This window comes from Bombina bombina, chromosome 6 (assembly GCF_027579735.1).
Source record: "Bombina bombina isolate aBomBom1 chromosome 6, aBomBom1.pri, whole genome shotgun sequence".
Lineage (NCBI taxonomy): Eukaryota > Metazoa > Chordata > Amphibia > Anura > Bombinatoridae > Bombina > Bombina bombina.
The window spans coordinates 987,566,292-987,591,611 of NC_069504.1; the positions used below are offsets into that span (position 1 = coordinate 987,566,292).

The following is a 25,320-nucleotide window of genomic DNA, read 5'->3' on the forward strand; positions in this document are numbered from 1 at the left end:
CTTAGTGTTATAGGCTAACCTCTTTGTCAAGCTGCTAAACTAGCTATATGGTAACTGTACCTTTGCAGCCTGTGGGCTATATGTGACACATGGGTACTTACTCAGCAAGAGTCCCCACCACTGACATTACCTCAATGGTAATCCTCAGGATACAGTAGAGCGCCCATCCTGTGCTGTAACTAACAGCAGTGGATATACTGTGGGAGTTTATAATCATGACCAAGCTGGAGGAGGCTAAATGAACTTCCCATCGACACCTGTGGCAGGCTTGTGAGCACAACTCCAGAGAGGAGATTTACATTGCACAACCAGTACTCTCCTATGCCCCCCTCTTCCAGTAACTATCCATTGAGGGAATTTTTGGGATTAATATCCTTGCAATTCTTCAATAAATTCTGAACACCTCTATCCTTGCCCTCTGCTTGACGAGGCAAAGAACTACTGGGAGGTGGCGAGTCTTTGCCTTCACCTGGTGGCCAGGTGATGAATTCCCACAAATAAGGATTTTTGTGGACTATCACCACCTTAGAAAGAAAACACGCATATGAATATGTTTAACAAACATGTATGAGAACCATGTAAAGATGAAAATCAGCAAGTCACAAAATGTACAAGCAATTCACCTGGTACCAGGAGTATGCACGGTCTGCAGGATTGATGAGGATTGTGATGACCTTTGCTTTTGGTAGCAGTGCTGCAACTCGCCTTGGAACAACTTCTGAATCAAAGTAGTTAGCGCTTTTCTCAAAGTAATAATCTGAAGTGGTGTTCGATGGTATAGGAAAAAACTCCATGTACCTGGGAGTGGAAGGGCAGAGGTGAAAAAGAGAGCTGTATCACAGGAATAACTTATCTACACACACAAATGAATGAAACCCATTTCCTGCCCTTTAAATCAGTGTAGATTAAAGTGATTGGAAAGTCAAAATGAAACTTGCATTATGCAGATAGAGCATGTCATTTTAAAACACTTTTAAATTCACATATCCTACACTAGTGGGAGCTAGCTGATTGGTGCCTGCATACATTTGTTTCTTGTGATTGGCTAACTGGAGGTGTTCATCTAGCTGCTAGTTGTACAATGCTGTTCCTTCAGCAAAGGATAACAAGATAATAAAGGAAATTTGATAATAGAAGTACATTGGAAGGTTGTTTAAAAGTTTAAGTTCTATACAAACCAAGAAAGAACATTTTAGGGTTTCCTGTCCCTTTAATTACTGTCTGCAGGGTACCCTAACAAGCTAAGATTTAAAGGGATATTTTAATGTAAAAGAAATATATCCTCATCTGGCATGGTACAGGAACAGAACTTTAACTATGTATTTAACACCTTTGCAGGGGGTTAAACACCTATTTAAAAAATAACCTGCTTAAAAAAATAAACCATGCTGTAATGAAATAGGACATTTTATTTTTACAACAGAATATCCCTTTTTATATATCCTCGAACAAAGATAACTCAGTTTATAATTCTAAAATCTGGTTAATTGAAGAACATCTGCATACTATAAATTCATACCAGTCAATTCCCTTGTGGTAATTCTGGCCATTAAAAAACTGGATCTCCTCAAACGTCTCTGAGCTAGGGTAGTTACTGCTCAGGTCTGGATGCATTCCAAGGAAAAGGTATAAAGCAGTGGTGCCTGGAAAAAACAGCATAATACGCTTTAAGTAACCATCTTGAAGCTGTTTGCATAAATTACTAATAAGACTACAGGGTGCGCAAATGTTAGATTCTTTTTTATAAATCAAAGTTTGAATACAATGTCAAAAATATACTGTAGCAATGGGCACAATTTCAATAAGATCTTCAGTTTCACATTCTTATGAAAAATATTAGATACCAATTTCAGATGCCATTATGTGAACAAATTATGAAATATTAATGGCAGCTGAAATTTGAATATTCCTTCCAGCATACACAGTAATATTACTGTTGTTATATCCCTTTTATTTGTAAAAAGCTTAGAGCATATATGTGTGTATTTATACATATACGGAGCTAAGATGCGATACTATGAGGTTATCATATTATGGTTTTGCGGTGCCAGTTTTCCCGCACTGATAGTGGCTTTGATGATGACTCTGTGACTTTAATCATGCTGTTTGGGCTTTGAGGTACATTTAGCTGGTTTAGTGTGGGGCATTTATCGTTGTATTCATGTATTGCGGTCACCATGGGGATGGGTGATGTCAGCGGTGGGCGTAGTTTTGCTGCCACTGTTTAAGATCTAATAGACAATACTGCTCTAGTAGTTAGCCACATTCAGTCTGTAGAGAGGCTGCATCAGTGATGTGCAGTCACTAGAGGCAGGTGAGGCAGTGCTTCACCTCTCATATGGGCAAAAATAAATATATTTTTTTATTGGCTTTAAAAAAAATAAAAAAAATTGCTATTTTTTCCCCCAGCATTTTTTTTTTTCACAGCTACATGTTGTGCAATGGAGAGGCACAAGCAGGTCTGCCCACCATTACACAACATGCTGCGCCATCTACTGGATTAAAGTGGTTAAGCTCATTGCATGGCCCATTATCTGCTTATTTGAGGCAGTCCTATTTGGGCTGACCCAATCCAGTGAGAGGCATTAGTAAGTGGAATTTAGGGTTGGGGTTGGATGTTAAATCATATAAAACAAAACAAAAACGGAAAAAAAACAACTTTCATTTATTTTGTTGCTGTCCTGTGAAGTTGACAGCTTTGCTAAAGTGAAAAAGAGAGTTCTGTTCTTCCCCTCTAAGTGCAGTGGAATGTTCCACTGTCACTTCCTGAATCCTTACAGAGCAGGAAAGGGAGAGAGGCAGAGAGAGCAGTGTTTCACCCACATTTTATTGTAGTAAGTGCAGCAGCCGTAGATTTTACTGAAATGGATTCTGTTAGTGAAAATGATAATTTAATGAATGTGGTTTAGTGTTTTTGTTGAATTGTGTTCAGATACAGCTCATTAACAGGGGGGGCAGTAAGCGAGCATAACCCAATACTTACAGGAAGTCAAAGGGTCAATTCAGATTTAAATCCATAATTTAAAACCCAGAGTTTGAAGTTAAGTGTGCAGTGTCCACATTATTTAAATTAAAGTTTTTGACATTGAATATTGCTAAGCCTCCCTTTTTCATGGTTATTTGATTTAATTTGGTACAAACTCCATATATGTTATGTCTGTTCAGTCAGAGGATGCAGTATCTATTTTTATTTTTCTCTGTGTCTCCATTTATTTAAAGACTGCTGTTAACTTGTAATTCACAAATCAATTGAAAGCTGTTGCATTGTGTTTTTAATATGTGCTGCTTTTATACAAGTTTATATTAATAAAAGGAGATAATGAGTCATTTAAAATATATATGTAATTATTGCAGTTAAATGTTTTTAGAAATAATGCCACTGTAAAGTAACTGGTTAAACACATAGTCAAAGGGAGACATTTTAAATTAAACTTTCATGATTGAGGTAGAGCATGCTATTTTAATAGACTTTTCTAGTTATTTATATTTTGAGAATTAGCATCAACTATTACTGGCCCCATGTCAGCAAATCAAATTAGTTTTTGAAAGGAACATGAAAGTCATAATTACATTTCCATCATTCAGAAATTGCACGCAAAAAATAAATAAATAAACTTTCTATTTTACTTTTATTATGTACTTCATTCTTTTGGTATCCTTTGGTGTCCTTTGTTGAAGAGCATACCTAAGTGGGATGTGCACGTGCATATGAACACCATATTGCAGCAGCTGTGTTGGCAGTATTGATAACTTTGTGTAAAACTTGTATGGTAAATTATTTCTATTTTTACAATACAGTAGTGAGTAGAGAAGAGATTGTGTATGCTTAGTAACTGGCACTGTGCCACAGAATTGTGTGAGTGTGTATGTGATCAGAGTGTGTGTGGGTGTCAGTGAGCAGAGTATGTGTGCTTTATTCTCCAGCTAATCAATACATTTCCGATGAGCTGGTGCTTTAGTGCAGTGTTTCTCAACAATGGTCCTCAAGTACCCCCAACAGGCCAGGTTTTCATTATAGCCAAATCAGTGCACAGGTGAAGTAATCAGCTGATCAGTAACTCAGTGGTTACTAACTTGCTCTCACCCATCGCCTGATTATGTCACCTGTGCACTGGTTCAGCTATCATTTAAACCTGCCCTGTTGGGGGTACTTGCGGCCCTCTGTACATGTGTTTCTCCGGCGTATCATATCTAGTGCCTCACCAGCCTCTGACCTCACTGCACATCACTGGGCTGCATTAGAATTAGTATAATGTAGAATTTTTAATCAATTGGACGATCGTTTGATGGGAACCTTGGTTGTTATGATAACATGGTCGCTAGGAGAGTGGCTTGACACGCCCACAATGGGCGGAGATAGTGACACACACACGGGCTTTGTATATATCACAGCTTATATTGTTGGTAGAATAAGAGTTATGCAAAACAGAATGAGAAGCAGTCTGCCAGGAACGAACAGCAGCATCAATAGCTTGTTCTATGGCCCGGTTGCCACCTGGTAGTAGCTTCTTTCTGCCCAATTGTGCTTTTAACAGTAGAAAACTTTCCTGTAGTATATCAGTCTGATCCCGCCGACATGGTCAGTCCAGCCCCGAAATACCAGGCAATTCTCCTCTGAACAAGGAACATGACAACCCCAGACGATCGTTTCGGCCTCCTTTGGGCCTCGTCAGTGAGGTGCAGCCATATCCCTCTAAGCACATTGGGCAAGGAGTCCACGTCTGGTTTCCCCCATCACCCATAGGGAGACTATCCCCAGGGTCATATTTACATATGCAAAACAGAATGAGAAGCAGTCTGCCAGGAACGAACAGCAGCATCAATAGCTTGTTCTATGGCCCGGTTGCCACCTGGTAGTAGCTTCTTTCTGCCCAATTGTGCTTTTAACAGAAGAAAACTTTCCTGTAGTATATCAGTCTGATCCCGCCGACATGGTCAGTCCAGCCCCGAAATACCAGGCAATTCTCCTCTGAACAAGGAACATGACAACCCCAGACGATCGTTTCGGCCTCCTTTGGGCCTCGTCAGTGAGGTGCAGCCATATCCCTCTAAGCACATTGGGCAAGGAGTCCACGTCTGGTTTCCCCCATCACCCATAGGGAGACTATCCCCAGGGTCATATTTACATATGCAAAACAGAATGAGAAGCAGTCTGCCAGGAACGAACAGCAGCATCAATAGCTTGTTCTATGGCCCGGTTGCCACCTGGTAGTAGCTACTTTCTGCCCAATTGTGCTTTTAACAGAAGAAAACTTTCCTGTAGTATATCAGTCTGATCCCGCCGACATGGTCAGTCCAGCCCCGAAATACCAGGCAATTCTCCTCTGAACAAGGAACATGACAACCCCAGACGATCGTTTCGGCCTCCTTTGGGCCTCGTCAGTGAGGTGCAGCCATATCCCTCTAAGCACATTGGGCAAGGAGTCCACGTCTGGTTTCCCCCATCACCCATAGGGAGACTATCCCCAGGGTCATATTTACATATGCAAAACAGAATGAGAAGCAGTCTGCCAGGAACGAACAGCAGCATCAATAGCTTGTTCTATGGCCCGGTTGCCACCTGGTAGTAGCTTCTTTCTGCCCAATTGTGCTTTTAACAGAAGAAAACTTTCCTGTAGTATATCAGTCTGATCCCGCCGACATGGTCAGTCCAGCCCCCGAAATACCAGGCAATTCTCCTCTGAACAAGGAACATGACAACCCCAGAATTAGTATAATGTAGAATTTTGAATCAATTGGACGATCGTTTGATGGGAACCTTGGTTGTTATGATAACATGGTCGCTAGGAGAGTGGCTTGACACGCCCACAATGGGCGGAGATAGTGACACACACATGGGCTTTGTATATATCACAGCTTATATTGTTGGTAGAATAAGAGTTAGCTTATAGAGACAACAGGTATATTAGTAATTGTGGTTAAAATGATGTGTATATATGTGAAGCAGTAAACTTTTGACAATTTCGATTTAGTGATATCCCAGAACCTATGTCTGAAGGGGTGTGACAGGGCTACACTGTTTCTTATTGGTTACTTATAAAAAGTTTGTTTACATTCCACAATATATTTAAATAGCTGCACAGAGACGAACAGAGTGGATCAAACATGAAGGCATCATCATATTATATATATTCACTTTTCATGATTTTATATAAAGTATACACACACTATCTAAATGGTTTTGGAGATAACGATGTTTATATAAAGGTAAATTATGTCACTGATTTGTTAAACACTTGGACAGCTTGGATTGGCTGTGAAGTGGGGGGAGGGTTACAAAGATCTTTAAAAGGCTTGATTTTTGACACTGGTTGTTTGTCAGAGGAAGGGACTGTTTGTGTCCCGAAACGTCACAATAAAGAACATTATTTTTGTCACAGTTGGCTGAAGTCCAGTGAGTGCTTATTTCAACATAATATTACGGAGCTCTATAGCACCCTGGCTGTTGTGGATGGACGGTGAGAGTGCACACACCTGGACTATATTGAATATATATATATTTTCATTAAAATTATGGTGGATATAACATTTTGAGATTAAAATCCTCCATGTCTCAAAAGTAAATCAATAAAACATTTTTGCCTAGGAAATTAGCAGATCTAGGCAAGTATCCCTGTTTGCTTTTGCCCAATGAAACTCCATATACATTGCTACCAATGCACAAGAGGATTCTGGGTAAGATATGCAGAATTTCAAAATTTGTGTGAAACGGTGAAAAATAGGAGATGAAAGTTAAGAAACCGAAAGAGGATTAAAACAGCTGAATTTTGTGACCACATATACTCCTATGAATCAGGCATTGAGGAGGTCGGTACATCAACATTGGTCTCTTCTTAAAACCAATACATCGCTCCCATTTCAGAGGACAAAGCCCCCACGGATGGTACATAGGAGGGCTGATAACCTGAGGGACTTATTGGTGAAAACCGACCCAGTAGGATGCCACCAGAGTGAGACCTGGCTGAAACCTTCAAACAAAGGATGTTTCACATGTGGGAATTGCACAACATGCATCCGCATGAGGAGAGGTAAAACCTTCCAAAATCCCCATACTATTAAACGTTATACAATTCGCCATAGGCTCACATGCACAAGTACACATGTAATATACATGCTAACCTGCCCATGTTCCTTGGTGTATATTGGCAAAACGGTCACAAGCTTCAGGGACAGGATGGCTAATCACCGTTGTGCTATCCGAGAAGCCCTCAAGAAGGGGGACTCGGAGCAACCAGTGGCCCGCCATTTTGCCCGACATAATCATGGTGTGTCTAGTGTGAAGACAATGTTAATTGATCATGTTCCTCCGCTAACTAGAGGGGGCAGCAGAGCCAAAAGGCTTTTGCAAATGGAGACCAAATGGATCCACACGTTGGATACCCTGATACCAAGGGGACTAAACACCTTTCTGGACTTTGGGCCATTCAACACAAATTAACCAATGGACTGGATATTTACAGGAATATAACCTGGCAGACAGGATGGAGGTCAATCCCTGTAGGGGACCTACATGAATATTCATTCTAGTGGGTACTCACGGGTTTCTACCCATACTCCTGGAGTTATGAAGAAGTCAGTAATTGTTCTGTAAAGGGGATAATTCTAGGTAGAGGGTCAGCAGGTTCATTCCTAATTGGTTACTTTACATATATGTGATAACAATTCTGTGTTCATTGTAATAATACAATAGGATGTATATAGTTTTGAATTTAATTCTTTGATTTTATGTGTTTTTTACACCAGGTGCGATCACTTTCTAGCCATAGGATATGATGGTTATGCTGCTCTAACGAATAACTCATATGATGGCCAAGTACTACATAAATGATACTATATAAAGATATGTAGTGTAGTGCATTATTTGTTATTCTGATGGGACATTTGCACTCTGTGCTGTTGTTTAAACAGCGATATCTCGTGTGGCTGGGTAAGTGATTGCGCTCCTGTGTATATGGTTTCTATGAGAACCATGGGCCAATTAATTTGCGGTGATGCATCACGCTTACGCTGTAGCGTGAAGACGTCATTTTGAGCCGATGCAATGGAGCGGGCTGTGTTTTAAATGTATATAAGGTGGGTGCTGAGATAGTGTTAGGAGTTTCTTTGGGGACACGTTTTTTTTGTGCTTTTTGACATTTGACAAAGGTGTTAATAATACACCGAAACGTTATGTCTTTGTAATACTTTTGGAAATAAATATGACATTTTGTTAAAGACCAGTGAGTGCCTTTTTTACGATGGAGATTGCATATATATATATATATATATATATATATATATATATATATATATATATATATATATATATATATATATATAAAAATAAATAATCAATCGTTTTCTACCAATGCAGTTGTGGGAGTTTTTCTTAATCAGCCAATGAGCTGTGTATGTGTACATCAAGCGCAAAATAAACAGCGTGACCTTTTTTGTGCAAAAATATTCACAATGCATATTTTAAAATGTCCCTTTTACAATCTTTTTTTGTCACATTTTTAATTGCAGTTTTTTCATATGCAAGATTTTTGGTTTAAATGTCCCTTTAGTTTGCAATGACCACGTCTATATTAATTCCACCGCCCACATGACATCCTGTACTAATCCCAGCTCCCTCTGTGCACACATCATATACTAATCTCAATTTCCCCTCTATTCATTCACAGCATCACATAGTAATCCCTTCTCACTCACTTCAATGTGCTGCTTAATAACCTCACCACCCCTGCTCCAATCACAACATCCTATACAACTGGGACTTGTCATTTTGCTTGTAAAGACATAAAAACCATCAATGCAGACAAAATATTCATTGGGAGCATCCAGCACCCGCAGAGGGGAAAGAGTGTATAGATACCAGTTTTCTGCGGTCCTATGATGAGTAGTTTTGGGAAACGGTCACAGGTCTTCTCTTTGGACCAGATATCTTTGTGTCTTTTATCCTCACATGGATCCTGTAGATAAAGGAAACAACAGACAGATTAATAAACAATATATGGCTTGTTTTATAAAATATTTATGTTAATAAGAATAACAAGGTATTATTGGGGTCTGCTCTATTTTTCAGCACTCTTTATGAATCTATAGGACAGTTTGTCCTTTTGTGCTAATCCGCGGCAGCATTTGGATTCTTATCTATAGTGGACAAACATGTTTTTTCATACATTTAGGCACATTTTGAACGTGGTGCTCCAAATCAAATCAAAATAGGAAGCAAAACACACAGATAATTCTGTAACATTATGTAATGGAAACTTGAATAACATTTTTGAGTGCTCTTGTAGTAAATAATTCTATATTTTTGTTTGGTTTTAAAATTTGTATTAAAGGATTCCAAAACTTTACTCTTTTAAGCACAACATGGCCATCGATTTCAAATAACAAATGTTTATATGTCATATTGTTCCTACTTTTACAGCACAACGATCTTTCTAAATCTTATAAAATTATAATTTATATTTCGATACTGACGTAAGTAAAGCCAAGCCGCTAAAATGGGCCGTTCACCAACAAACTCAATCGTCAATCCTATAGAGATTTTGTGCATATCATTAAGTGACAATGTTGTCACCATGTGAAAGGTGTGGAAAGGAGCGCTAAAAGCTAAAAAGGCTGATGAGGTATATGTAAACAGTTTAATACATGTAGTAACAATATAAAAAACAATATAAGTATACAATGGTACACTAATAGAATAATAAAATAACTAAAAACTGCATGGATCCATGATGTATCTAAAAGTTAATACACGTTAACATGAAAAAAGATGATACACGTTAGCATAGGACTAACCAAAAGTGGTTATGTGCAAATTTTGCAAAGGTGTGAGAATCAGTAGTGGAAATGTGTGACAATAACAATAAAAGATAACTAATTAAATCACAAAAATATATAAAAAATATATAAGTGTCCAAATTAAAGTTCAAAGTTTCCAAAGGTATGTGTATCCAAGTAGTAATATTCAAACTGTATCCAAATAGTAATATCCAAACACTGGTGTGTGATAGTCAATCCAAACTTTGGTGTGTGGTGGAAAAAGTGAAAAAAAAGGTGTGAAACGATGAAAAATAGTTTGAATCTCCAGATGAAATTCCAAAGGGTAAACTTGAAATGCTGATTCCTATAGATGTGTATATAAGTCCCAAAAATGTATAAAAATAAAAAAATAGAAAAATAAAAAAAATATATAAAAATAAAGATAAAATAAAAAAAATAAATAGAAAAATATCCTGAACTTGTGAATAAACAAGAAAAAACAATGGTGCAATAAAGTTTTTTACACTTTATAATAAGTAGAAATAAGCTCACCAGTATGTCAACTAGCGCTCGGTTTTACGACATCCAATGTCGTCACCATGCGCATTGCGATCCATTGACTCTAGCATGCACATATGCTATCTCCTATACCACAGGGGTCTTCTGGTTTGATGGTTACTGACGTATAGCATGACAAGTCCTGAAAAACGCGCATGCGCATAGCTGCTATCTCCTATACCGGGTCTGCTGGTTTGATGGTCACGGGTGTATAGCATGACTAGTCCTGAAAAACGCGCATGCGGATAGCGGCTAAAGTCCGCCATTTTCATAACCTGGGTTATCAGTCAGGATAGGAGGGTGCAAAAACACTAGCCAGCGGTGGGTTCGGAAATAAATCGATTTTCAAAGAAGGATTTCTCTACAACTGTAAAACTACGAAACACAGACATTTACAAATATATGTGAAATATAATAATATTGCAATTGAAGATAATTTTTTTAAGGTTTAGTGTCCCTTTAATTAACGCAATATAGCTTTAAAAACAGCTTATTTAAAAATGTAATGTGTTGTCCCTATCCACCAATCAGTCTGAATACAGCATTTGTAATTGCACACAAGTGATTACTTCACATCTCTAATTACTTAGCTATAACTTACATATTGTTTTGAATACAAACCATGTTGTATTGCTACTTTTACATGTTTTGGCTACATTACCCCTTTAAAATGCTCTTTTATAGCAGTTTTAATGGAATGACCTTGTCCATCAAATCTGCTTGACAGCTGAGCATTCCATCTTTTATTTTCTAAAGCAACGAACATTAGTAACATGTGAGTGAAAAATGAATGATTCACATCAGGTGTACAGTGTTTAAATTCTTAAAGGGATATGAAGTTCAAGATTGAAATGTGCATAGGTGCATTTCAATTTGAAATAGAAGCATTTTTGCAATATACTTCCATTAGCAAAAATGCTTGTAGTAAAAACTAAATTTATGCTTACCTAATAAATTACTTTCTTTTACAATCTGACGAGTCCACGGATTTCATCCTTACTTGTGGGATATTAACCTCCTGCTAACAGGAAGTGGCAAAGAGCACCACAGCAGAGCTGTATATATAGCCCCTCCACACTCAGTCATTCGGCCGAAGGTATAGGAAGAGAAAAAGGAAAGGCTAAAAGGTGCAGAGTTGACTGAAGTTTTCCTGAAGTTTTCAAAAAATAAAATAAATCTGTCTTAAAATAACAGGGTGGGCCGTGGACTCGTCATATCGTAAAAGAAAGTAATTTATCAGGTAAGCATAAATTTAGTTTTCTTTTACAAAGATATGACGAGTCCACGGATTTCATCCTTGTGGGAAACCAATACCAAAGCAATAGGACACGGATGAAAGGGAGGGACAAGACAGGAACCTAAACAGAAGGCACCACTGCTTGAAGAACCTTTCTCCCAAAGATAGCCTCAGAAGAAGCAAAAGTATCAAACTTGGAAAATTTGGAAAAAGCCACAGCCCTAGTAGAATGAGCCATAATTCTTTCAGGAGGCTGCTGTCCAGCAGTCTCATATGCCAGGCGAATGATACTTCTCAGCCAAAAAGAAAGAGAGGTAGCTATAGCTTTCTGACCCTTACGCTTTCCAGAATAAATAATGAATAATGAAGATGATTGACGGAAATCCTTAGTTGCCTGTAAGTAAAACTTTAAGGCACGGACCACATCCAAATTATGCAACATACGCTCCTTCTTAAAAGAAGGATAAGGACATAAGAAAGGAACAACAATTTCCTGATTAATATTCTTATTTGAAACAACCTTAGGAAGGAATCCAGGTTTGGTACGTAACACCACCTTATCAGAATGAAAAATGAGATAAGGAGAAACACACTGTAGTGCTGAAAGCTCAGGAACTCTTCGAGCAGAAGGAATAGCAACCAAAAACAGAACTTTCCAAGATAACAATTTGATATCTATGGAATGCATGGGTTCAAACGGAACCCCTTGAAGAACTCAAAGAACTAAATTCATACTCCAGGGAGGAGTAATGAGTCTAAATACAGGCTTAAATTCTAGATAGAGCCTGACAAAAAGACTAAATATCTGGCAAATTTGCCAAACATTTGTGAAACAGAATAGACAAAGCTTAAATTTGTCCCTTAAAGGAACTTGCAAATAACTCTTTTCTCCAATCCTTCTTGGAGAAAAAACAGAATCCTAGGAATCCTAACTTTACTCCATGAGTAACCCTTGGATTAACACCAATAAAGATATTTACGCCATATCTTATGAAAGATTTTGCTAGAGACAGGCTTTCTAGCCTGTATCAAAGTATTGATGACCGAATCAGAGAATCCTCACTTTGATAAAATACAACGTTCAATCTCCATGCAGTCAGCTGCAGAGAAATTAGATTTGGATGTCTGGAAAGGACCTTGAATGAGAAGGTCCTGCCTCAATGGAAGTTTCCACGGTAGCAGAGAGGACATGTCCTACTAGATCCACATACCAAGTCCTGCGTGGCCACGCAGGTGCTATTAGAATCACTGAAGCTCTCTCCTGTTTGATTCGAGCAATCACGCATGGGAAGAGAGGAAACGGTGGAAACACAAAAACTAGGCTGAACAACCAAGGCACTGCCAAAGCCTCTATCAGTTCGGCTTGAAGATCCCTTGACCGGGATCCGTATCTTGGAAACTTGGCATTCTATTGAGATGCCATCAAATCCAATTCTGATCTGAACCATCTGAAAATAAATGAGGCAAATACCCCCGGGTGAAGTTCCCACTCCCCCGGATGAAAAGTCTGTCGACTTAGAAAATCCGCTTCCCAGTTCTCTACTCCTGGGATGTAGATCACCGACAGATGACAAGAGTGGGCCTCTGCCCAACAGATTATCTTGGATACTTCTATCATCACTAAGGAACTCCCTGTTCCCCCTGATGATTGATATATGCCACAGTTGTGATATTGTCCGACTGGAATCTGATGAATTTGTCCGAAACCAACTGAGGTCACGCCTAAAGTGCATTGAATATTGCTCACAGTTCCAATATTAATTGGAAGTAGAGACTCCACCTGAGTCCAAACACCCTGAATCTTCAGGGAATTCCAGACTGCACCACAGCTCAAAAAGCTGGCGTCCGTTATCACTATTACCCACGAGGGTCTGCGGAAACAAGTCCCCTGGGACAGATGATCCAGCGACAACCACCAAAGAAGAAAGTTTGTGGTCTCTTGATCCAGATTTATCTGAGGAGATAAATCCGCATAATCCCCATTCCACTGTCCGTGCATGCACAGTTGCAGTGGTCTGAGATGAAAGCGAGCAAATGGGACTATGTCCATTGCCGTTACCATTAATCCAATTACCTCCATACACTGAGTCACTGATGGCCAAGAAATGGACTAAAGTGCTCGGCAAATATATAGAATCTTTGATTTTCTGACCTCTGTCAGAAATATTTTCATAGCTACTAAGTCTATCAGAGTTCCCAAGAAAGGAACCCTTGTCTGTGGAACTATTGAACTTTCTCTATGTTCACCTTCCAACCGTAAGTTCTCAGAAAAGACAACACTGTGTCCGTTTGAGATCTTGTCAGTGAAAACGTGGACGCCTGGATTAGAATATCGTCCAGTAAAGGCGCCACTGCTAAACCTCGCGGTCTGAGAACCACCAGAAGAGACCCTAGAACCTTTGTGAAGATTCTGGGCACTGTGGCCAACCCGAAGGGAAGAGCCACAAACTGATAATGTTTGTCTAGAAAAGCAAACCTTAGAAACTGATGATGATCCTTGTGGATAGGAATATGAAAGCATCCTTCAAGTCCACAGTAGTCATATATTGACCCTCCTGGATCATTGGTAAGATTGTTCGTATAGTCTCCATCTTGAACAATGGGACTCTGAGAAACCTGTTTAGCCACTTGAGATCTAAAATGGGTCTGAAAGTTCCCTCTTTTCTGAGAATCACAAAAAGATTTGAGCAAAACCCCTGTCCCTGTTCAAATTTTGGAACAGGACAAATTACTCCCATGGTAGAGAGGTCTTCTACACAGCGTAAGAACACCTCTCTATTAATCTAGTCTACAGACAATCTTGAGAACCAATTGATACCCGTGAGTCACTATTTCTAGTGCCCAGGGATCCTGAACATCTCTCGCCCAAGCCTAGGCGAAGAAAGAAAGTCTACCCCCCCTACTAGATCCGGTCCCGGATCAGGGGCCGCCCCTTCATGCTGTTTTAGTAGCAGCCGCGGGCTTTTTGGATTGTTTACCTTATTCCAGTTCTGGTTGAAAATTCCCTTCCTGCTTTGTGGAAAAAGAGGAAGTTGAGAGTCCTCCTTTAAAATTCCGAAAGGAGCGAAAAATTGTTTTGTATACCCCTCATCTTAACAGACTTATCCTGAGATAAGGCATGGCCTTTACCTCCTGAAATGTCAGAAATGATTTCAATTCAGGCCCAAAAAGGGTCTTACCTTTAAAAGGAATAGACAAAAAACTAAATCTTTGATGAGACATCAGCAGACCAAGATTTGAGCCACAGCACTTTACGTTCTAAAACAGCAAAGCCTGCATTCTTTGCCTCTAATTTAGTGATTTAAAAAGCGGCATTAGTAATAAAAGAATTAACTAGTTTGAGAGCCTTAATTCTATCCAAAATGTCATCTAATGAGGTCTCAACCTTGAGAGACTCCTCTAGCGCCTCAAACCAAAAAAACATAATTTCTCTTGTAAGGTGTATCCAGTCCACGGATCATCCATTACTTGTGGGATATTCTCATTCCCAACAGGAAGTTGCAAGAGGACACCCACAGCAGAGCTGTAATATAGCTCCTCCCCTAACTGTCATACCCAGTCATTCTCTTGCAACTCTCAACAAGCAAGGACGTTGTAGGAGAGAGTGGTTAAATATAGCTAGTTTATTTTCTTCAATCAAAAGTTTGTTATTTTTAAATAGTACCGGAGTTGTGCTATTTTATCTCAGGCAGTAAATAGAAGAAGAATCTGCCTGAGGTTTCTATGATCTTAGCAGGTTGTAACTAAGATCCATTGCTGTTCTCACATATGTCTGAGGGGATTACACAGATGAGGTAACTTCAGCGAGAGAATGGCGTGCAGTTTATTCTGCTATCAGGTATGTGCAGTTATAATTTTTTCTAGAGATGGAAAACACTAGAAAATGCTGCTGATACCGGATTAATGTAAGTTAAGCCTGAATACAGTGATTTAATAACGACTGGTATCATGCTTACTCCCAGGGGTAATACCCTTATGCTATTGCAATATAAAACGTTTGCTGGTATATGCTTTGGTGATAAAACTTTATTGGGGCCTAGTTTTTTCCACATGGCTGGCTTAAATTTTGACTAGAAACAATTTCCACTGTTGTAGTATAAAAGTTACAGTTGGTGCAGTTAAAATTACAAACTGTGACATCCAGCTTCCCTCAAAGGCCCTCTGAATGCTATAGGACATCTCTAAAGGGCCCAAAGGCTTTCCAAAGTCGTTTATTGGGGAAGGTAGGGCCACAGCTTGCTGTGGCAGTTGGTTGTGACTGTTAAAAAACGTCTCTTTTTTTTTTATCCGTTTTTTGAACTAAGGGGTTAATCATCCATTTGCAAGTGGGTGCAATGCTCTGTTAGCCTATTATTCACACTGTAAAAATTTTGTTTGATTTACTGCATTTTTTCAGTTTTTCAAATTCTGACAAAATTTGTTTCTCTTAAAGGCACAGTACCGTTTTTTATATTTGCTTGTTAACTTGATTTAAAGTGTTTTCCAAGCTTGCTAGTCTCATTGCTATTCGGTATAAACATGTCTGACATAGAAGAAACTCCTTGTTTATTATGTTTAAAAGCCATGGTGGAACCCCCTCTTAGAATGTGTACCAAATGTACCGATTTCATTTTATGCAATAAAGATCATTTTCTGTCTTTAAAAAATTTATCACCAGAGGAATCTGACGAGGGGGAAGTTATGCCGACTAACTTTCCCCACGTGTCAGACCCTTTGACTCCCGCTTAAGGGACTCGCGCTCAAATGGCGCCAAATACATCTAGGGCGCCCATAGCGTTTACTTTACAAGACATGGCGGCAGTCATGGATAATACACTGTCAGCGGTATTAGCCAGACTACCTGAACTTAGAGGTAAGCGAGATAGCTCTGGGGTGAGACAATATGCAGAGCATACTGACGCTTTAAGAACCATGTCTGATACTGCCTCACAATATGCAGAAGCTGAGGAAAGAGAGCTTCATTCAGTGGGTGATGTTAATGACTCAGGAAAGATACCTGATGCTAATATTTCTACATTTAAATTTAAGCTTGAACACGTCCGCGTGTTGCTTAGGGAGGTTTTAGCTGCTCTGAATGACTGTGATACCATTGCAGTGCCAGAGAAATTGTGTAGACTGGATAAATACTTTGCAGTGCCGGTGTGTACTGATGTTTTTCCAAATACCTAAAAGGTTTACAGAAATTATTAATAAGGAATGGGATAGACCAGGTGTGCCGTTCTCTTCCCCTCCTATTTTTAGAAAAATGTTTCCAATAGACGCCACCACACGGGACTTATGGCAGACAGTCCCTAAGGTGGAGTTAGCAGTTTCTATTCTAGTAAAGCGTACTACTATCCCTGTCGAGGACAGTTGTGCTTTTTTTTTTTTTTTTTAGATCCAATGGATAAAAAATTAGAGGTTACCATAAGAAAATATTTATTCAACAAGGTTTTATCCTACAGCCCCTTGCATGCATTGCCCCTGTCACTGCTGCTGCGGCGTACTGGTTTGAGTCTCTGGAAGAGGCTTTACAGGTAGCGACTCCATTGGATGACATACTTGGCAAACTTAGAGCACTTAAGCTAGCCAATTCTTTTATTCTGATGCCATTGTTCATTTGACTAAACTAACGGCTAAGAATTCTGGTTTTGATATACAGGCGCGCAGAGCGCTATGGCTTAGATCATGGTCAGCTGACGTGACTTCAAAATCGAAGCTACTTAACATTTCCTTCAAGGGGCAGACCCTATTGGGGCCTGGTTGAAGGAGATTATTGCTGATATCACTGGAGGTAAAGGTCATGCCCTTCCTCAGGACAGGTCCAAATCTAGGGCCAAACAGTCTAATTTTCGTGCCTTTCAAAACTTCAAGGCAGGTGCGGCATCAACTTCCTCTAATGCTAAACAAGAGGGAACTTTTGCTCAATCCAAGATGGTCTGGAGACCAAACCTGACCTGGAAAAAAGGTAAGCAGGTAAAAAAGCCTGCTGCTGCCTCTAAGACAGCATGAAGGAACGGCCCCCTATCCGGGAATGGATCTAGTAGGGGGCAGACTTTCACTCTTTGCCCAAGCGTGGGCAAGAGATGTTCAGGATCCCTGGGCGTTGGAAATTATATCCCAGGGATATCTTCTGGACTTCAAAGCTTCCCCCCCAAAAGGGAGATTTCACCTTTCACAATTATCTGCACACCAGATAAAGAGAGAGGCATTCTTACGCTGTGTACGAGACCTCCTAGTTATGGGAGTGATCCATCCAGTTCCAAAGGAGGAACAGGGACAGGGTTTTTAATCAAATCTGTTTGTGGTTCCCAAAAAAGAGGGAACCTTCAGACCAAGTTTGGATCTAAAGATCTTAAACAAATTCCTCAAAGTTCCGTTGTTCAAGATTGAAACTATTCGTACCATCCTACCACTGATCCAGGAGGGTCAATATATGACTACAGTGGATCTAAAGGATGCTTTTCTTCACATTCCGATACACAAAGATCATCATCGGTTTCTCAGGTTTGCCTTTCAAGACAGGCATTACCAGTTGTAGCTCTTCCCTTGGGATTAGCTACAGCCCCAAGAATCTTTACAAAGGTTCTAGGGTCGCTTATGGCGGTCCTAAGGCCGCGGGGCATAGCAGTAGCCCCTTATTTAGACGACATCCTGATACAGGTGTCAAACTTCCAAATTGCCAAGTCTCATACGGACGTAGTACTGGCATTTCTGTGGTCGCATGGGTGGAAAGTGAACGAGGAAAAGAGTTCTCTATCCCCACTCACAAGAGTTTCCTTTCTAGGGACTCTGATAGATTCTGTAGAAATGAAAATTCACCTGACGGAGTCCAGGTTATCAAAGCTTCTAAATTCCTGCCGGGTTCTTCATTCCATTCCGCGCCCTTTGGTGGTTCAGTGTATGGAAGTAATCGGCTTAATGGTAGCGGCAATGGACATAGTGCCGTTTGCACGCTTACATCTCAGACCGCTGCAACTATGCATGCTCAGTCAGTGGAACGGGGATTACACAGATTTGTCCCCTCAACTGAATCTGGACCAAGAGACCAGGGATTCTCTTCTCTGGTGGCTATCTCGGGTCCATCTGTCCAAAGTTATGACTTTTCGCAGGCCAGATTGGACAATTGTTACGACAGATGCCAGCCTTCTAGGTTGGGGTGCAGTCTGGAACTCCCTGAAGGCTCAGGGATCGTGGACTCAGGAGTCTCCTCTCCTTCCATTAAATATTCTGGAACTAAGAGCGATATTCAAGGCTCTTCAGGCTTGGCCTCAGTTAGCAACTCTGAGGTACATCAGCTTTCAGTCGGACAACATCACGACTGTAGCTTACATCAACCATCAAGGGGGAACGAGAAGTTCCCTAGAGATGCTAGAAGTTTCAAAAATAATTTGCTGGGCAGAGATTCACTCTTGCCACCTATCAGCTATCCATATCCCAGGTGTAGAGCACTGGGAGGCGGATTTTCTAAGTCGACAGACTTTTCATCCGGGAGAGTGGGAACTCCATCCGGAGGTATTTGCACAACTGATTCATCGTTGGGGCAAACCAGAACTGGATCTCACGGCGTCTCGCCAGAACGCCAAGCTTCCGTGTTACGGATCCAGGTCCAGGGATCCCAAGGCGACACTGATAGATGCTCTAGCAGCGCCCTGGTCTTTCAACCTGGCTTATGTGTTTCCACCGTTTCCTCTGCTCCCTCGACTGATTGCCAAGATCAAGCAGGAGAGAGCATCAGTGATTCTGATAGCACCTGCGTGGCCACGCAGGAACTGGTATGCAGATCTAGTTGACATGTCATCCTTTCCACCATGGTCTTTGCCTCTGAAACAGGACCTTCTACTTCAGGGTCCTTTCAACCATCCAAATCTAATTCCTCTGAGGCTGACTGCCTGGAGATTGAACGCTTGATTTTATCAAAGCGTGGCTTCTCCGAGTCAGTTATTGATACCTTAAGACAGGCACGAAAGCCTGTCACCAGGAAAATTTACCATAAGGTATAGCGTAGATATCTTTATTGGTGTGAATCCAAGGGTTACTCATGGAGTAAGGTCAGGATTGCTAGGATATTATCTTTTCTCCAAGAAGGTTTGGAAAAAGGATTGTCAGCTAGTTAAGCGTCTGGCAGATGTTCCAGACGTTCAGGCATTTTGTCAAGCTTTAGTTAGAATCAAGCCTGTGTTTAAACCTGTTGCTCCACCATGGAGCTTAAACTTGGTTCTTAAGGTTCTTCAAGGAGTTCCGTTTGAACCTCTTCATTACATAGATATCAAGCTTTTATCTTGGAAAGTTCTTTTTTTGGTAGCTATTTCCTCGGCTCGTAGAGTCTCTGAGCTATCTGCCTTACAATGTGATTCTCCTTATCTGATTTTTCATACGGATAAGGTAGTCCTGCGTACCAAACCTGGGTTCTTACCTAAGGTGGTATCTAACAAGAATATCAATCAAGAGATTGTTGTTCCATCCTTGTGTTACACAATCTAGACGTGGTCCGTGCTTTAAAGTTTTACTTACAAGCTACTAAAGATTTTCGTCAAACATCTGCTTTGTTTGTTGTCTACTCTGGACAGAGGAGAGGTCAAAAGGCTTCGGCAACCTCTTTTTCTTTTTGACTAAGAAGCTTAATCTGCTTAGCCTATGAGACTGCTGGACAGCAGCCTCCTGAAAGGATTACAGCTCATTCCACTAGAGCTGTCGCTTCCACTGGGGCCTTTAAAAATGAGGCTTCTTTTGATCAGATTTGCAAGGCGACGACTTGGTCTTCACTTCATATTTTTTCAAAATTTTACAAATGTGATACTTTTGCTTCTTCGGAGGCTATATTTGGGAGAAAGGTTTTTTACGGGTAGTGGTTCCTTCCATTTAAGTTCCTGCCTTGTCCCTCCCTTCATCCGTGTACTTTAGCTTTGGTATTGGTATCCCACAAGTAATGGATGATCCGTGGACTGGATACACCTTACAAGAGAAAACACAATTTATGCTTACCTGATAAATTTATTTCTCTTGTGGTGTATCCAGTCCACGGCCCGCCCTGTCATTTTAAGGCAGGTAATTTTTAAATTTAAACTACAGTAACCACTGCACCCTATGGTTCCTCCTTTCTCGGCTTGTTTTCGGTCGAATGACTGGCTATGACAGTTAGGGGAGGAGCTATATTACAGCTCTGCTGTGGGTGTCCTCTTGCAACTTCCTGTTGGGAATGAGAATATCCCACAAGTAATGGATGATCCGTGGACTGGATACACCACAAGAGAAAAAAATTTATCAGGTAAGCATAAATTGTGTTTTATGTAAGAACTTACCTGATAAATTAATTTCTTTCATATTAGCAAGAGTCCATGAGCTAGTGACGTATGGGATATATATTCCTACCAGGAGGGGCAAAGTTTCCCAAACCTCAAAATGCCTATAAATACACCCCTCACCACACCCACAAATCAGTTTAACGAATAGCCAAGAAGTGGGGTGATAAGAAAAAAGTGCGAAAGCATAAAAAATAAGGAATTGGAACAATTGTGCTTTATACAAAAAAATCATAACCACCACAAAAAAGGGGTGGGCCTCATGGACTCTTGCTAATATGAAAGAAATGAATGTATCAGGTAAGTTCTTACATAAATTATGTTTTCTTTCATGTAATTAGCAAGAGTCCATGAGCTAGTGACGTATGGGATAATGACTACCCAAGATGTGGAGCTTCCACGCAAGAATCACTAGAGAGGGAGGGATAAAATAAAGACAGCCAATTCCGCTGAAAAAATAATCCACACCCCAAAATAAAGTTTTAATCTTTATAATGAAAAAAACTGAAATTATAAGCAGAAGAATCAAACTGAAACAGCTGCCTGAAGTACTTTTCTACCAAAAACTGCTTCAGAAGAAGAAAACACATCAAAATGGTAGAATTTAGTAAAGGTATGCAAAGAAGACCAAGTGGCTGCTTTGCAAATCTGATCAACCGAAGCTTCATTCCTAAACGCCCAGGAAGTAGAAACTGACCTAGTAGAATGAGCTGTAATCCTTTGAGGCGGAGTTTTACCCGACTCGACATAAGCATGATGAATCAAAGATTTTAACCAAGATGCCAAAGAAATGGCAGAATCCTTCTGACCTTTCCTAGAACCTAGAAATATAACAAATAGACTAGAAGTCTTTCGGAAATCCTTAGTAGCTTCAACATAATATTTCAAAGCTCTAACTACATCCAAAGAATGCAACGATCTTTCCTTAGAATTCTTAGGATTAGGACACAATGAAGGAACCACAATTTCTCTACTAATGTTGTTAGAGTTCACAACTTTAGGTAAACATTTAAATGAAGTTCGTAACACCGCCTTATCCTGATGAAAAATCAGAAAAGGAGATTCACAAGAAAGAGCAGATAACTCTGAAAACTCTTCTAGCAGAAGAGATGGCCAAAAGGAACAAGACTTTCCAAGAAAGTAATTTAATGTCCAGAGAATGCATAGGTTCAAACGGAGGAGCTTGTAAAGCCCTCAGAACCAAATTCAAACTCCAAGGAGGAGAGATAGACTTAATATCAGGTTTGATACGAACCAAAGCCTGAACAAAACAATGAATATCAGGAAGACTAGCAATCTTTCTGTGAAACAACACAGAAAGAGCAGAAATTTGTCCTTTCAAAGAGCTTGCAGACAAACCTTTATCCAGACCATCCTGAAGAAATTGTAATATTCTAGGAATTCTAAAAGAATGCCAGGAAAAATGATGAGAAGAGCACCAAGAAATGTAAATCTTCCAGACTCGATAATATATCTTCCTAGATACAGCTTTGCGAGCCTGTAACATAGTATTAATTACAGAGTCAGAGAAACCTCTATGACTGAGAATCAAGCGTTCAATCTCCATACCTTCAAATTTAAGGATTTGAGATCCTGATGGAAAAAAGGACCTTGCGAAAGAAGGTCTGGTCTTAACGGAAGAGTCCACGGTTGGCAAGAAGCCATCCGAACAAGATCCGCATACCAAAACCTGTGAGGCCATGCTGGAGCCACCAGCAGAACAAATGCACGCTCCTTTAGAATCTTGGAAATCACTCTTGGAAGAAGAACTAGAGGCGGAAAAATATAGGCAGGATGATACTTCCAAGGAAGTGACAACGCATCCACTGCCTCCGCCTGAGGATCCCTGGATCTGGACAGATACCTGGGAAGTTTCTTGTTTAGATGAGAAGCCATCAGATCTATTTCTGGAAGACCCCAGATTTGAACAATCTGACGAAACACCTCTGGGTGAAGAGACCATTCGCCCGGATGTAACATCTGGCGACTGAGATAATCCGCTTCCCAATTGTCTATACCTGGGATGTGAACCGCAGAAATTAGACAGGAGCTGGATTCCACCCAAGCAAGTATCCGAGATACTTCTTTCATGGCCAGAGGACTGAGAGTCCCCCCTTGATGATTGACATATGCCACGGTTGTGACATTGTCCGTCTGAAAACAAATGAACGACTCTCTCTTTAGAGAGTCTCGCCTCCTGAGATTCCCAAACCCCCTGTGCTGTCAGAGACCCCCATACAGCTCCCCAACCTGTCAGACTTGCATCTGTTGAGATCACAGTCCAGGTCGGAAGAACAAAAGAAGCCCCCTGAACTAAACGATGGTGGTCTGTCCACCACGTCAGAGAGTGTCGTACGTTCGGTTTTAAAGATATTAATTGAGATATCTTTGTATAATCCCTGCACCACTGGTTCAGCATACAGAGCTGAAGAGGTCGCATGTGAAAACGAGCAAAGGGGATCACGTCCGATGCAGCAGTCATAAGACCTAGAATTTCCATGCATAAGGCTACCGAAGGGAATGATTGAGACTGAAGGTTTCGACAAGCTGAAACCAATTTCAGACGTCTCTTGTCTGTAAATGACAGAGTCATGGACACTGAATCTATCTGGAAACCTAAAAAGGTTACCCTTGTCTGAGGAATCAACAAACTCTTTGGTAAATTGATCCTCCAACCATGTTCTTGAAGAAACGACACAAGTCGATTCGTATGAGATTTTGCTAAATTTGAAGACTGAGCAAGTACCAAGATATCGTCCAAATAAGGAAATACCACAATACCCTGTTCTCTGATTACAGATAGTAGGGCACCGAGAACCCTTGGAGCTGTTGCTAGGCCAAACGGCAGAGCCACAAACTGGTAATGCTTGTCTAGAAAAGAGAATCTCAGAAACTGATAGTGATCTGGATGAATCAGAATATGCAGATATGCATCCTGTAAATCTATTGTGGACATATAATGCCCTTGCTGAACAAAAGGCAGAATAGTCCTTATAGTTACCATTTTGAATGTTGGTATTCTTACATAATGATTCAAATTTTTACATCCAGAACTAGTCTGAAGGAATTCTCCTTCTTTGGTACAATGAATAGATTTGAGTAAAACCCCAGACCCTGTTCCAAAACTGGAACTGGCATAATTACTCCAGCCAACTCTAGATCTGAAACACATTTCAGAAACGCTTGAGCCTTCACTGGATTTAAAGGAACGCAAGAAAGAAAAAATCTTCTTGCACGGGGCCTTATCTTGAAACCTATTCTGTACCCTTGTGAAATAATGTTCTGAATCCAAAGACTGTGAATCGAATTGATCCAAATTTCTTTGAAAAATCGTAATCTGCCCCCTACCAGCTGGGCTGGAATGAGGGCCGCACCTTCATGTGGATTTGGGAGCTGGCTTTTGCTTTCTAAAAGGCTTGGATTTATTCCAGACTGGAGATGGTTTCCAAACTGATACTGTTCCTGTAGGGGAAGGATCAGGCTTTTGTTCCTTATTGTGACGAAAGGAACGAAAACGATTAGCAGCCCTATATTTACCTTTAGATTTTTTATCCTGTGGTAAAAAAGTTCCTTTCCCCCCAGTAACAGTTGAAATAATAGAATCCAACTGTGAACCAAACAATTTATTACCTTGGAAAGAAAGGGAAAGCAAAGTTGACTTAGAAGACATATCTGCATTCCAAGTTTTAAGCCATAAAGCTCTTCTAGCTAAAATAGCTAAAGACATATACCTGACATCAACCCTAATAATGTCAAAGATGGCATCACAAATAAAGTTGTTAGCATTTTGAAGAAGATTAACAATGCTATGAGAATTATGATCTGTTACTTGTTGTGCTAAAGCCTCCAACCAGAAAGTTGAAGCTGCAGCAACATCCGCCAAAGATATAGCAGGTCTAAGAAGATTATCTGAACATAAATATGCTTTTCTTAGAAAGGATTCAATTTTCCTATCTAAAGGATCCTTAAAGGAAGTACTATCTGCCGTAGGAATAGTAGTACGTTTAGCAAGAGTAGAGATAGCCCCATCAACCTTAGGGATTTTGTCCCAAAACTCTAATCTGTCAGATGGCACAGGATATAATTTCTTAAACCGTTTAGAAGGAGTAAATGAATTACCCAGATTATTCCATTCCCTGGAAATTATTTCAGAAATAGCATCAGGGACGGGAAAAACCTCCGGAATAACTTCAGGAGATTTAAAAACCGTGTTTAAACGTTTAGATTTAGGAACAAGAGGACCAGAATCCTCTATTTCTAATGCAATTAAGACTTCTTTAAGTAAGGAACGAATAAATTCCATTTTAAATAAATAACATAATTTATGTAAGAACTTACCTGATAAATTCATTTCTTTCATATTAACAAGAGTCCATGAGCTAGTGACGTATGGGATATACATTCCTACCAGGAGGGGCAAAGTTTCCCAAACCTCAAAATGCCTATAAATACACCCCTCACCACACCCACAAATCAGTTTAACGAATAGCC

The 25,320-nt window shown here is 40.1% G+C and overlaps 1 protein-coding gene across 3 annotated transcripts in view; it reads right to left on the reverse strand.

Moving 5' to 3' along the window:
• The window catches only part of NDST1 (N-deacetylase and N-sulfotransferase 1), a 217,734-nt gene that overhangs the window by 40,336 nt on the left and 152,078 nt on the right, over positions 1–25,320 (reverse strand). For all 3 annotated transcript variants that reach the window (XM_053718660.1, XM_053718662.1, XM_053718661.1), the window contains exons 9-11: positions 8,855–8,951; positions 1,520–1,643; positions 624–798 (exon numbers count right to left, since the gene is read on the reverse strand). In XM_053718660.1, the coding sequence (XP_053574635.1) occupies positions 624–798; positions 1,520–1,643; positions 8,855–8,951 (396 nt within the window). The remainder of the gene's footprint in view (positions 1–623; positions 799–1,519; positions 1,644–8,854; positions 8,952–25,320) is intronic.